General features: G+C 45.8%; 1 protein-coding gene across 2 annotated transcripts in view; it reads left to right on the top strand.

Moving 5' to 3' along the window:
* The window catches only part of ACBD7 (acyl-CoA binding domain containing 7), a 23,133-nt gene extending 9,552 nt beyond the window's left edge, over positions 1–13,581 (top strand). For both annotated transcript variants that reach the window (XM_055092444.2, XM_063607280.1), the window contains exons 3-5: positions 11,434–11,551; positions 11,724–11,786; positions 11,869–13,581. In XM_055092444.2, coding sequence (XP_054948419.1) covers positions 11,434–11,551; positions 11,724–11,786; positions 11,869–11,942 — 255 coding nt within the window. In that variant the 3' untranslated portion in view covers positions 11,943–13,581. The remainder of the gene's footprint in view (positions 1–11,433; positions 11,552–11,723; positions 11,787–11,868) is intronic.

Genomic DNA, 13,581 nt, shown 5'->3' with positions numbered 1-13,581 from the left:
TCCCAAATAGCTGGGATTACAGGCGTGCGCCGGCACTCCTGGCTATTTTTCTCTATTTTTAGTGGAGATGGGGTTTCGCTGTGTTGGCCAGACTGGTCTCCAACTCCTGACCTCAGGTGATCCACCCGCCTTGGACACCCAAAGTGCTGGGATTTCAGGCGTGAGCCACCACACCCGGCCTCTAAAATGTAATCTTTTACATGCACAAAATTTCATAGAACGTGGCTCACTTCTTTAACCATTTCAGTCAGGCAAGACGTTATCCTGGGTAAAGTTATAATACATACTTCAGGGCCATCTGGGTTCAAATGTGTGCCTCACTTCTACTTAGCCTGTGACATAGTTAACCTTTCCGTGACTCAGTTTCTTTATCTAAAAATGGAGGAGAGATACATTAAATGAGTTATATGTATAAAGCATTTAAAACAATGTTTGGCATGTGGTAGAAGTCCAATAAGGATAAGCTTGTGGTGGAACATTTAGTTTGTTTTGAGACAGGGTCTCACTCTGTCACCCGGGCTGGAGTGCAGTGGCATGATCTCAGCTCACTGCAGCCTTGACCTCCTGGGCTCAAGTGATCCTGCCACTTCAGCCTCCCAAGTAGCTTGGACCACAGGCACCTGCCACCACACCTGGCTTTTTTTTTTTTTTTTTTTTTTGAGACGGAGTTTCACTCTTGTTGCCCAGGCTGGAGGGCAATGGCGCAATCTTGGCTCACCGCAACCTCCACCTTCTGGGTTCAACCGATTCTCCTGCCTCAGCCTCCTGAGTAGCTGGGATTACAGGCATGTGCCACCACGCCCAATTAATTTTGTATTTTTTAATTTATTTTTTTATTATACTTTAAGTTTTAGGGTACATGTGCACATTGTGCAGGTTAGTTACATACGTATACATGTGCCATGCTGGTGCGCTGCACCCACTAACTCCTCATCTAGCATTAGGTATATCTCCCAATGCTATCCCTCCCCCCTCCCCCCACCCCACAACAGTCCCCAGAGTGTGATGTTCCCCTTCCTGTGTCCATGTGATCTCATTGTTCAGTTCCCACCTATGAGTGAGAATATGCAGTGTTTGGTTTTTTGTTCTTGCGATAGTTTACTGAGAATGATGGTTTCCAATTTCATCCATGTCCCTACAAAGGACATGAACTCATCATTGTTTATGGCTGCATAGTATTCCATGCTGTGTATGTGCCACATTTTCTTAATCCAGTCTATCATTGTTGGACATTTGGGTTGGTTCCAAGTCTTTGCTATTGTGAATAATGCCGCAATAAACATACGTGTGCATGTGTCTTTATAGCAGCATGATTTATAATCCTTTGGGTATATACCCAGTAATGGGATGGCTGGGTCAAATGGTATTTCTAGTTCTAGATCCCTGAGGAATCGCCACACTGACTTCCACAATGGTTGAACTAGTTTACAGTCCCACCAACAGTGTAAAAGTGTTCCTATTTCTCCACATCCTCTCCAGCACCTGTTGTGTCCTGACTTTTTAATAATCGCCATTCTAACTGGTGTGAGATGGTATCTCATTGTGGTTTTGATTTGCATTTCTCTGATGGCCAGTGATGGTGAGCATTTTTTCATTTGTTTTTTGGCTGCATAAATGTCTTCTTTTGAGAAGTGTCTGTTCATGTCCTTTGCCCACTTTTTGATGGGGTTGTTTATTTTTTTCTTGTAAATTTGTTTGAATTCATTGTAGATTCTGGATATTAGCCCTTTGTCAGATGAGTAGGTTGTGAAAATTTTCTCCCATGTTGTAGGTTGCCTGTTCACTCTGATGGTAGTGTCTTTTGCTGTGCAGAAGCTCTTTAGTTTAATTAGATCCCATTTGTCAATTTTGTCTTTTGTTGCCATTGCTTTTGGTGTTTTAGACATGAAGTCCTTGCCCATGCCTATGTCCTGAATGGTAATGCCTAGGTTTTCTTCTAGGGTTTTTATGGTTTTAGGTCTAACGTTTAAGTCTTTAATCCATCTTGAATTGATTTTTGCATAAGGTGTAAGGAAGGGATCCAGTTTCAGCTTTCTACAAATGGCTAGCCAGTTTTCCCAGCACCATTTATTAAATAGGGAATCCTTTCACCATCGCTTGTTTTTCTCAGGTTTGTCAAAGATCAGATAGTTGTAGAATTTTTAGTAGAGACGGAGTTTCTCCATGTTGGTCAGGGTGGTCTCAAACTCCTGACCTCTGGTGATTTGCCCGCCTCAGCCTCCCAAAGTGCTTGGATTACAGGTGTGAGCCACCACGCCAGGCCTTCTTTTTTTGTATTTTTTGTAGACATTTGGTTTTGCTGTGTTGCCCAGGCTGATCTCCAACTCCTGAGCTCAAGCGATCCACCCGCCTCAGCCTCCCAAAGTGCTGGGATTACAGGCATGAGCCACCTTGCCTGGCTCAAATATTCTTGTGCATGACTTATGTGTTTATACTGAACTGTCTCCAAAATGATCAAAACGTTCTTTCTAAAAGTTCCTGAAAGATCTGAAAGTTTCCTTTTTAGCTTAGTACTTTGGTTTTTTGTTGTTGTTTGCTTTTAAAATACTTGCAACGAGGAATTAAGAGTTGAGGAACATCACAGAAAAGCAGTACGCTAAGAAGTATTAACATCGACCCATGATATTATCTACTAATAATGCATTTGCGTGTCAACAATATTGGAGGAAGGTAACTTTTTTTTTTTTTTTGAGGTGGTGTCTTGCTCTGTTGCCCAGGCTGGAGTGCAATGGCGTGATCTTGGCTCACTGCAACCTCCACCTCCCAGATTCAAGCAATTCTCCTGCCTTAGCCTCCTAGTAGCTGGGATTACAGGTGCCTGTCACCACGGCCGGCTAATTTTTGTATTTTTAATAGAGACAGCGTTTCACCATGTTGGCCAGGCTGGTCTTGAACTCCTGACCTCAAGTGATCTGCCTGCCTCAGCCTCCCAAAGTGCTGGGATTACAGATGTGAGCTACCACGCCCAGCCGAAAGTAACTTTTAAAAATGACAACTAATAACTGGCTGACATATTGAAATCTCTTCTGTCTTTATTACCTCACTGGCATGTGCGGGGATCATATTGGTACTAGTGTTCTGCCAAGATGCTCACTAAGTGGAAATGAGAGGAAAGGTGACTAGTTCAGGGTCCCCAGTCTTCTATTTATTTACACAAGAATAAGTATACTGGCAGACTGTCATTGGATTAGCAAACCAAATGGAATTTCTAATTCAGCTATAGCCTCCTGATTTTATCTGAAAATTACAATATGTTTCCATCCTCACCAAAGCATTTAGGAGAGCTGATGTTTATCCTAAATGGACAAATTTCTTTCCTAGATGATGAAGCTAAAAAGCAGACTTCTTCCTCTAGAATATGTATCTTTTCAAGTCTAGGGGACTGATGATTTTAACAACTGGCAAAAAAGACTAACCTCTTCCCCCAGCCCACATTTGTGTGACCTAAGAACCCTGCAGTTCCTTGAGTGTGAGAATTTTTTATCTTCTTAATTGGGTTGCTCAATGGGAAAGAATTGCTCAAGAAGACCTTGCCAACCCCCTATGTGGGATGACCATGTTCATTGCAGAAAGTAAAGTCAGGTGAAGTGAGAGCCACCCTCAGAGGCTGTCTTCAGCGGGGCTGAAATGTGAAAGGTAATTTACACAGCAGCCCACCTAGTCAGCATGGAAGGATGCACCCAGGATGTACCCAGTGTGAGTGATGCTGGCGTAACTTCTACGCCAAAGGTGGGGTGAGGGAGCCTAGTGTCAAAAGTTGAACAGGAGAGAGTCCAGGGAGGGACTGTAGTAGCCTTAAGGCAGTTTGTCTTGCAGAATCCCAAGCTCGGGTGACCGGGAGATAATGCACAAAACATTCAACCAGGATGCCGAGGACCCCTCGCTCAGGAGAAATCAGCTCAGCATTGGCTGCAGTTCCTGCCAAAGGCAGCAAGCCCAGCTCTGCAACAGGATACTGCAAAACTGTGATGGCAGGAAAATAGGGTCTGGAGGCAGGGAACCTAAGGCCGATTCACACTGACTTTGTAGAACTAAATCAAAAGGAAAACCCCAACTTTCCACACCTATGTAATAAAAGGACCGGATGCTACTCCCTTTGCAACCTCCTCCCCACTTTCTGTGTGGCAGATGGAAAATTGAAAGTATCTCTCACTGGTTGCTTTGTGCAACCAATCAGACATTTGCACAGGAATGTACCTTTGTAACTTCATTTCAGCCTCTGATTGGTTGCTTTCCCCAACCAGTCAGACTGATCGTGAGCCAAGTCTTTATTTGCATAGAAGTGTAACTTTGTAACTTCAGCCTCTGATTGCAGGCCGCTACTTCATTTACATAGGATGCACACCAAGTAACCAATGGGAAGCCTCTAGAGGGCGTTTAAGCACAGAAAATTCTGTAACAGGGATCTTGAGTCCCTGCGCTCGGCCTGCTCCCACCCTGTGGAATGTACTTTCGCTTTCAGTAAATCTCGGCTTTTGTTGCTTCATTCTTTCCTTGCTTTGTTTGTGTATTTTGTCCAATTTTTTGTTCAAAATGCCAAGAACTTGGGCACCCTCCACTGGTAACAAGAATGCTTTGGAATTCAATGTCCATGGCTCTATATTTAAAGCTGCATCTCACCTATGATAACTTTCTGATCCCCCTAAAGTCTGCTCACTCATTAACCATCCAACAAGGATGTACTTAATAGACTCAGACCAGGCTCACGCCACCCACCAGCAGTCCGTGAGGCCCTGTGGGTGCTGCCAAGGTGATTATTGATTGATTGTTTATTTATTTATTTGTGAGTATTTATGCAACCCCACATAGCCTTTATGTTGAGCTCTAGTAAGTTCTGTCCACACCGCTGGGAGCAGCTTTCCCTGCCCCTCTGCAGCCAACAATCGCAGACCCGATCCCCCTAGCACAATCACCATCTCATCTTAGGGATGGCTTTTTCCGTTCCGTACCTTCCGGTCTGTGCTACCTCCTGTGTTCCCAGAGCAACTGCTGCACCTTATTTGCAGCAAGTCCCCTGTGGTCCCCGTTGCCCTGTTCATCTCCCACCAGGCTATGAGCGCCTTCAAGCACACTGCCTTGTGCATGCCCATCTGCCTGGCAAAGGCCTGGCCTGTTGGAGGTGTTCAGTAAGTAGGTTTGTTAATTAGTATGAGCTGTGAGATGAGCTCTGGGAGGGCAGACTCCATAGAATCAAATCAAGAATATTTTACATTCTTGGCCGGGCATCGTGGCTCACGCCTGTAATCCCAGCACTTTGGGAAGCAGAGGTAGGCAGGTCACTTGAGTTCAGGAGTTCACGACCAGCTTGGCCAACATGGCAAAACTCTATCTTTATTAAAAATACAAAAAAATTAGCCAGGCGTGGTGGTGCATGCCTGTAATCCTAGCTACTTGGGAGGCTGAGGCAGGAGGATCGCTTGAACGAGGAGGTGGAGGTTGCAGTGAGCCGTGATTGTGCCGCTGTACTCTAGCTTGGACAACAGAGCGAGACTGTCTCAAAAAGAAAATTATATTCTTAATCATCCTTAACCCTAGCACAAAAAGAGGCTGATATTCTCTTTTTGTGGCCGAAGCTGCATCTTAGAGGAGCTTTGTTTGTTGCATCGAGTCCCAGGGCAGTGTGTCTCAAAGCTGGAAGTCAAACCTGAGTATCCTGGCCAAGGCCAATGTTGTTTGTACTCCAGCTCATCATGGCTGGGATGGGAAAGGCCTCCTGCAGGAAGGTGCATCAGAACAGCCCCTTAAGGCAGGAATGTATTGCACTGAGGTGCCAGAACCAGACAGGCTAGACAGAGAGAATGATGCTGGCCCCTGCTCTAGGACTGAGTTCCCTACCTAGGGAGGGAGAAAGAGCGGGGACCCCTGAAATGGCATGGGAAACTGTGTGAGGGCATAGCTCTTCTGTGCAGAGGGGTCCAGGACTTTCATTAGATCTTTTTTTCTTTTCTTTTTTCTTTTTTTTGAGACGGAGTCTTGCTCTGTCACCCAGGCTGGAGTGCAGTGGCAGGATCTTGGCTCACTGCAACCTCTGCTCCTGGGTTCAAGCTATTCTCCTGCCTCAGTCTCCTGAGTAGCTGGGATCACAGGTGTGAGGCACCATGCCCAGCTAATTTTTTGTATTTTTAGTAGAGACGGTGTTTCACCATTTTGGCCAGGTTGGTCTCGAACTCTTGACCTTAAGTGAGCCACCTCCCTCAGCCTCCCAAAATGCTGGGATTACAGACGTGAGCCACTGCACCCAGCCCTCATATGGGTTTTCAAGAAGGCTTAGAATTCTAATTAAGGCTTGGCACCTCAAAAGGAGTCGAGTTGCTGTCACTGGAAAATAATATGAGACTTTACAGCAAGCAGAACCCCTGAGATGGCCTATAAACCTACAGAGGAAGGTCCTACACCCCTTCTGCATAGCCTTGCCCTTAAGCAGCTCAGCCACTCATGTAGCATTTCAATTTTGTTCTTATTATAAACACAATCCATGCACATTATAGAAGATTTGGAGAGTACAAAAATATTTTAAAACTACATAACTTGCCAATAATCAGAGGCAATTACTGTTTACATATCTTTAGTATACATCTTTCTAGTTTTTATTTTTTCTATACTACTTACAAAGCTGAGTGTATAAAAAGAATTTGTGTTCTTTGCTAAACCATAAACTAAAAGTATTTCTTATGTCTTGCTTTATTGCAAGTACCTTTTTTTTTTTTTTTTTTTTGAGATAGTCTTGCTCTGTTGCCCAGGCTGGAGTGTAGTGGCATGATCTCGGCTCACTGCAACCTCTACCTCCAGGGTTCAAGCGATTCTCCTGCCTCAGCCTCCCGAGTAGCTGGGATTACAGGCTTGTGCCACTATGCCCAGCTAATTTTGTATTTTTAGTAGAGACGGGTTTCTCCATGTTGGTCAGGCTGGTCTCAAACTCCTAACCTTAGGTGATCCACCTGCCTTGGCCTCCCAAAGTGCTGGGATTACAGGTGTGAGCCACTGCGCCCAGCCTGGTCACACAGCTCTTAAGAGATGGAGTTGAGATTCCAACCAAGGCAGTCTGGCTCCAGAGCCATGTTCTTAACCACGGCATTATGTCTAAAGCAGCCAAGAGTTTCTTAGGAAGACACTCAGAAGACAAGGCACCCCTTGTTCCATGCCCCTGTGCTTCTCACTCCCCTGTGGGAACTGGGTAGGAGGATGGGCCACGTTCAAGGTTATTTAGGCTGAAGACCCTGATCTCCAACTTACAGGTGACTTTGCTCTTCACAAAACAACTGTTCTGGTTGTGCTACTGTTCGTGGACCAAGCTGAGAGCCTGGCTGCTTATTCTCTCAGCTCAATAACGAGATGCAGATAAACTGGGAAAGAAGAGATTTGATTTCTGTAGCTGGGTGCAAGGAGAAGGCCTGCAAATTATTGCGAAGCCAACTCAAAATTACAGAGTTTTCCAGAGCTTATATGCCTGCTAAGTTATATGTCTGCATGTAAGTGTGCGTTCATCTAAAACCTTAAGTGATGAACTTCTTCTAATCTATAACTAAGGGCTGAGATCTGAAGACCTTCCTCTGGAGCCTCAGTAAATTTACTTAATCTGGATGGGTCCAGGTGCTGCAGTGATTACCCTTATCTTATTTCCTGCTAAATCATGGAGGGTTGGGGAGTTCCTTCAGACCCTAATAAAACTTGTTTAATCCTAAATGGGTCCCGTTAAGAATTCCTTCATTATCTTGTCATGCCTCAAGCCCCAGGAAGGGCCTGGGCAAAACTCTTGGTGGGCTTTTGTTACCTTGGAGTCTTCGTATGAGGGCACTGGCTCTTTCTGCTTTTAGTATTTAACGTAACCACTCAGTCAGTGCTGAAACGGTTGTTATGGAGGCCTGCCTGTTTAGCCATTAGGGAAACCTGGCCTGCCACAGTACTGCCTGTCTTTGGGGCTGGAAGGAAACTTGACTCTGCCACTCTGCTGAGCCTGCAGGGTACTGAGGTTATAGTGGGGCTATCCACTTTCTCTCCTAGGCCTTTGGATCCAAAGGGAGCTCTGGCATCAGAGAAGAAGTATGGTGGGCAGGGGGTGGCCAGCATATGTCCTTGAACTTCCCCTGTTTGACAGCCAGCCTACTGACAATTCCTGCTTACCCTGAGTTTTAAAAAATAAGGCAAGGTAAGACACAGTTTAGTTTAAAAATCTATAAAGGAAACTAATCACAAAGCTCTTTGTAGAGTATAAACTAAGAGGTTAGAAAGGGAAAAGGATAAAGATTCTGGGAACACTCAGGCTCTGGAGTAGACTGGACTTCCTTGTCTATTTCAGCCACTGGCTGAACCCTGGGCCAGCCTGAGGGTCTTGCGGGGTTAGGGAGGTCCCAGTTATCAGAGTTAACTCAGGACAAGGCTTAAACTACTTAAGTACATTTGGTTTTTTGTTTTTGTTTTTGAGACAGAGTCTCACTTTGTCACCCAGGCTAGAGTGCAGTGGTGCTATTTCAGCTCACTGCAACCTCCGCCTCCCAGGTTCAAGCAATTCTTGTGCCACAGACTCCTGAGCAGCTGGGATTACAGGCACGCACCACCAAGCCCAGCTAATTTTTGTATTTTTAGTAGAGACAGGGTTTTGCTATGTTGGCCGGGCTGGTCTCGAACTCCTGAACTCAAGCAATCCCCCTGCCTCAGCATCCCAAAGTGCTAGGATTTTTTTTTTTTTTTTAATTGATCATTCTTGGGTGTTTCTCGCAGAGGGGGATTTGGCAGGGTCATAGGACAATAGTGGAGGGAAGGTCAGCAGATAAGTGAACAAAGGTCTCTGGTTTTCCTAGGCAGAGTGTTTGTGTCCCTGGGTACTTGAGATTAGGGAGTGGTGATGACTCTTAACGAGCATGCCGCCTTCAAGCATCTGTTTAACAAAGCACATCTTGCACCGCCCTTAATCCATTTAACCCTGAGTGGACACAGCACATGTTTCAGAGAGCACAGGGTTGGGGGTAAGGTCATAGATCAACAGGATCCTAAGGCAGAAGAATCTTTCTTAGTACAGAACAAAATGAAAAGTCTCCCATGTCTACTTCTTTCTACACAGACACAGCAACCATCCGATTTCTCAATCTTTTCCCCACATTTCCCCCTTTTCTATTCCACAAAACCGCCGTTGTCATCATGGCCCGTTCTCAATGAGCTGTTGGGTACACCTCCCAGACGGGGTGGTGGCCGGGCAGAGGGGCTCCTCACTTCCCAGTAGGGGCGGCCGGGCAGAGGCGCACCTCACCTCCCGGACGGGGCTGCTGGCCTGGCGGGGGCTGACCCCCACCTCCCTCCCGGACGGGGTGGCTGCCGGGCGGAGACGCTCCTCACTTCCCAGATGGGGTGGCTGCCGGGCGGAGGGGCTCCTCACTTCTCAGACAGGGCAGCCGGGCAGAGACGCTCCTCACCTCCCAGACAGGGTTGCGGCCGGGCCGAGGCGCTCCTCACATCCCAGACGGGGCAGCGGGGCAGAGGCGCTCCCCACATCTCAGACGATGGGCGGCCGGACAGAGATGCTCCTCACTTCCTAGGTGGGATGGCGGCCGGGCAGAGACGCTCCTCACTTTCCAGACTGGGCAGCCAGGCAGAGGGGCTCCTCACATCCCAGACGATGGGCGGCCAAGCAGAGATGCTCCTCACTTCCCAGACGGGGTAGCGGCCGGGCAGAGGCTGCAATCTTGGCACTTTGGGGGGCCAAGGCAGGCGGCTGGGAGGTGGAGGTTGTAGCGAGCCAAGATCACGCCACTGCACTCCAGCCTGGGCACCATTGAGCACTGAGTGAACGAGACTCCGTCTGCAATCCCGGCACCTCAGGAGGCCGAGGCTGGCGGATCACTTGCGGTTAGGAGCTGGAGACCAGCCCGGCCATCACAGCGAAACCCCGTCTCCACCAAAAAAATACGAAAACCAGTCAGGCGTGGCGGCGCGCGCCTGCAATCGCAGGCACTCGGGAGGCTGAGGCAGGAGAATCAGGCAGGGAGGTTGCAGTGAGCCGAGATGGCAGCAGCACAGTCCAGCTTCGGCTCGGCATGAGAGGGAGACCGTGGAAAGAGAGGAGAGGGAGAGGGAGAGGAGGGAGAGGAGGGAGAGGGAGAGGGAGAGGGAGAGGGAGAGGCAGAGGCAGAGGCCAAAGTGCTAGGATTACAGGCATGAGCCACCACGCCAGGCTTAAGTACATTGTATATAGAGTTTCCAGGAAGTCTAAAAACATACTACTCAAGCATATTGGTATACAAAGTTTTCCCTAATAAGCTCTAAATTGGCTAAACAACTCCTCTTTTCTAGAAATCAGTTGCAATAAATCTTATAATTTAAGTCTAGTGTGGAAAGGAATCTGTACAAGCAATTCAGCCAAATCAGGAATATTGATTACCCTCAGAGACTGGCTAGGTCTAAATAATACTGATATTAAAGAATGTAGGCATGAGGGCACTGGAAGAGAAACGCCCTAGACGATGGTATTAACTGGTAGCGAAGCGCCTGCATGTAGTAAAGTTGGACTGAGGCAGAAGAGGAAGGGCGCATCTGCGAGGTGATTGAGAAACCTTCATTGAGTATAAATAATGCCAAAAAAAAAAAAAAAGAAAAGCAGCTGGGCACGGTGGCTCACACCTGTAATCCCAGCACTTTGGGAGGCCAAGGTGGGTGGATCACAGGGTCAGGAGTTCAAGACCAGCCTGGCCAAGATGGTTAAACCCCGTGCCTACTAAAAATACAAAACTTAGCCAGGCGCGGTGGCAGGTGCCTATAATCCCAGCTACTCGGGAGGCTGAGGCAGGAGAATGGCATGAACCCAGGAGGCGAAGGTTGCAGTGATCTGAGATCTTGCCACTGCACTTCAGCCTGGGCAACAGAGTGAGACTCGGTCTCAAAAAAAAAAAAGCAAACTCACCATCAGGTGCAGTGGCTCACGCCTGTAGTCACAGCATTTTGGGAGGCCGAGGCAGGGGGATCACTTGAGGTCAGGAGTTCAAGACAAGCCTGCCAACATGACAAAACCCCATCTCTACAAAAAATACAAAAATTAGCCGAGTGTGGTGGTGCACCCCTGTAGTCCCAGCTACTTGGGAGGCTGAGGTAGGAGAATGGCTTGAGCCCCAGAAGTAGAGGTTGCAGTGAGTGGAGACGGTGCCACTGCACTGCACTCCAGCCTGGGCGAGAGAGCCAGACCTTGGCTCAAAAAAAAAAAAAAAAAAAAAAAAGAAGGTAAACCGAACATTTTCTGTATTAAGAATTTTCTGTAGTTCTTCATATTAGGTAAGTCCCAGGAGAGGTGAACTCCTAGGAATTCAAGTAAATTAAGATGATTCTGATAGAACCAGAGCAGCAGAAGTCCATTTCTACTTGAAACCTTCCTCTTCCTGTTCTTTGAGTTCCTATTCCTTGGTGGTAAAATGCTCCTTTTGTTTGTTTGTTTGTTTGTTTTTCCTTTAGGCTGATTTTGACAGGGCTGCAGAAGATGTGAGGAAGCTGAAAGCAAGACCAGATGATGGAGAACTGAAAGAACTCTATGGGCTTTACAAACAAGCAATAGTTGGAGACATTAATATTGGTATTACATATTATTAATATTAATATATTCGTGTTACAATTAATATATTAATTGCAATTATAATATAATATATCATTACTTAAAATATAGTAATATACTCCGTTTGAACAATGTCTATAGAAGTGCACAGTAAAATGTTAACCTGCAAATGCATGTCTCCTTCTTTTGCCAGCGTGTCCAGGAATGCTAGATTTAAAAGGCAAAGCCAAATGGGAAGCGTGGAACCTCAAAAAAGGTTTTTTAGTCTTTCACAAGTTTAAAGCAAACTTTCTTAATTTCCCAGTGCACCAATCAGGGAGATAACCTGTTTGTATTAGGGTTGTCGACGGAAGATGCGATGAGTGCCTATATTTCTAAAGCAAAGGAGCTGATAGAAAAATACGGAATTTAGAATACAGCATATGAGGAATTTTTCCTTTTGAAGACTTCCAAATGCTATCATGACCTAACATTTAGAGGGAGAGGCATACTGTTAACTTGATGTATCATGTATATTTTTGCTATTAGCATGAGCTGTAATACTTAGAAGTATACTGAAACTACATAGTTAACTCAATTGTACTTGCTTAAACCAGGTGTCTTTAAAAGTTCTTTTTAAGAAAATGTGGCACATATACACCATGGAATACTATGGAGCCATAAAAAGGGATGAGTTCATGTCCTTTGCAGGGACATGGATGAAGCTGGAAACCATCATTCTCAGCAAACTATCACAAGATCAGAAAACCAAGCATGTTCTCACTCATAAGTGGGAGTTGAACAATGAGAACACATGGACACAGGGAGGGGAACATCACACACTGGGGCCTGTCGGGGAATAGGGGGCTAGGGGAGGGATAACATTAGGAGAAATACCTGATGTAGGTGACCGGTTGATGGGTGCAGCAAACCACCATGGCACATGTATACCTATGTAACAAAACTGCACGTTCTGCACATGTATCCCAGAACTTAAAGTATTAAAAAAAAAAATTCTTTTAGAAAAGTATTTTTTATTTTTATAGAGTTAGGGAGTACAATTGCAGTTTTTGTTTGTTTGTTTGTTTTTTCTTGAGGAGTCTCACTCTGTCACCCAGGCTGGAGTGCAGTCGTGTGATCTCGGTTCACTGCAACCTCCGCCTCCTGGGTTCAAGTGATTCTCTTGCCTCAGCCTCCCGAGTAGCTGGGATTACGGGTGCTTGCCACTGTGGCTGGCTAATTTTTGTATTTTTAGTAGAGACGGGGTTTTGCCATGTTGGCCAGGCTGGTCTCGAACTCCTGACCTCAGGTGATCTGCCCACCTTGGCGCTGGGGTTGCAGGTGTGAGCCACCACACCTGGTCACAGGTGCAGTTTTGTTACATGGATATATTGTGTAGTGGGGAAATCTGGGCTTTTAGTGTAACCATCACCCAAATACTGTACATTGTACCCAAAAGGTAATTGCTCATCCCTCACCCCCTCCCACCTTTCCAAGCCTCCAGTGTCTATTATTCCACACTCCATGACCCTGTGTACACACTGTTTAACTCCCACTTATAAGTGAAAACATGTGGTATTTTTTTTTTGTTTCTGAGGGTTTTAAAAAAATCTTTATTTTCTTATTTTTTTCTGAGTTGTTTCACTTAAGATAATAGCCTCCAGTTCCACCCACGTTGCTGCAAAAGCCGTAATTTCATTCTCTTTATATGGCTGAGTAATATCCCCTGGTATACATATACAACGTTTTCTTTATCCCATCATCTGCTGATGGATACTTAGGTTGATTCCATGTCTTTGCTATTGTGAATTTTGCTGCAATAGACATACAAGTGCAGGTATCTTTTGGATAGAATGATTTATTTTCCTTTAAGAAGATACCCAGTAGTGGGATTGCTGGGTAGAATGGTAGTTCTATTTTTAGTTCCATGAGAAATTTCCGTGCTGTTTTTCACAGAGGTTGTACTAATTTACATTCCCACCAATAGTGTATAAGCATTCCCTTTTCTCCACATCTGTTGTTTTTTGACTTTTTAGAAAGTCTCGCCCTGGTAATATGTGTACAGATTTGAA

Source organism: Pan paniscus, chromosome 8, assembly GCF_029289425.2.
Source record: "Pan paniscus chromosome 8, NHGRI_mPanPan1-v2.0_pri, whole genome shotgun sequence".
NCBI classification, from domain to species: Eukaryota; Metazoa; Chordata; class Mammalia; order Primates; family Hominidae; genus Pan; species Pan paniscus.
The sequence above is the reverse complement of the archived record's forward strand: the minus strand, read 5'-3'. Positions and strand labels throughout refer to the sequence as shown.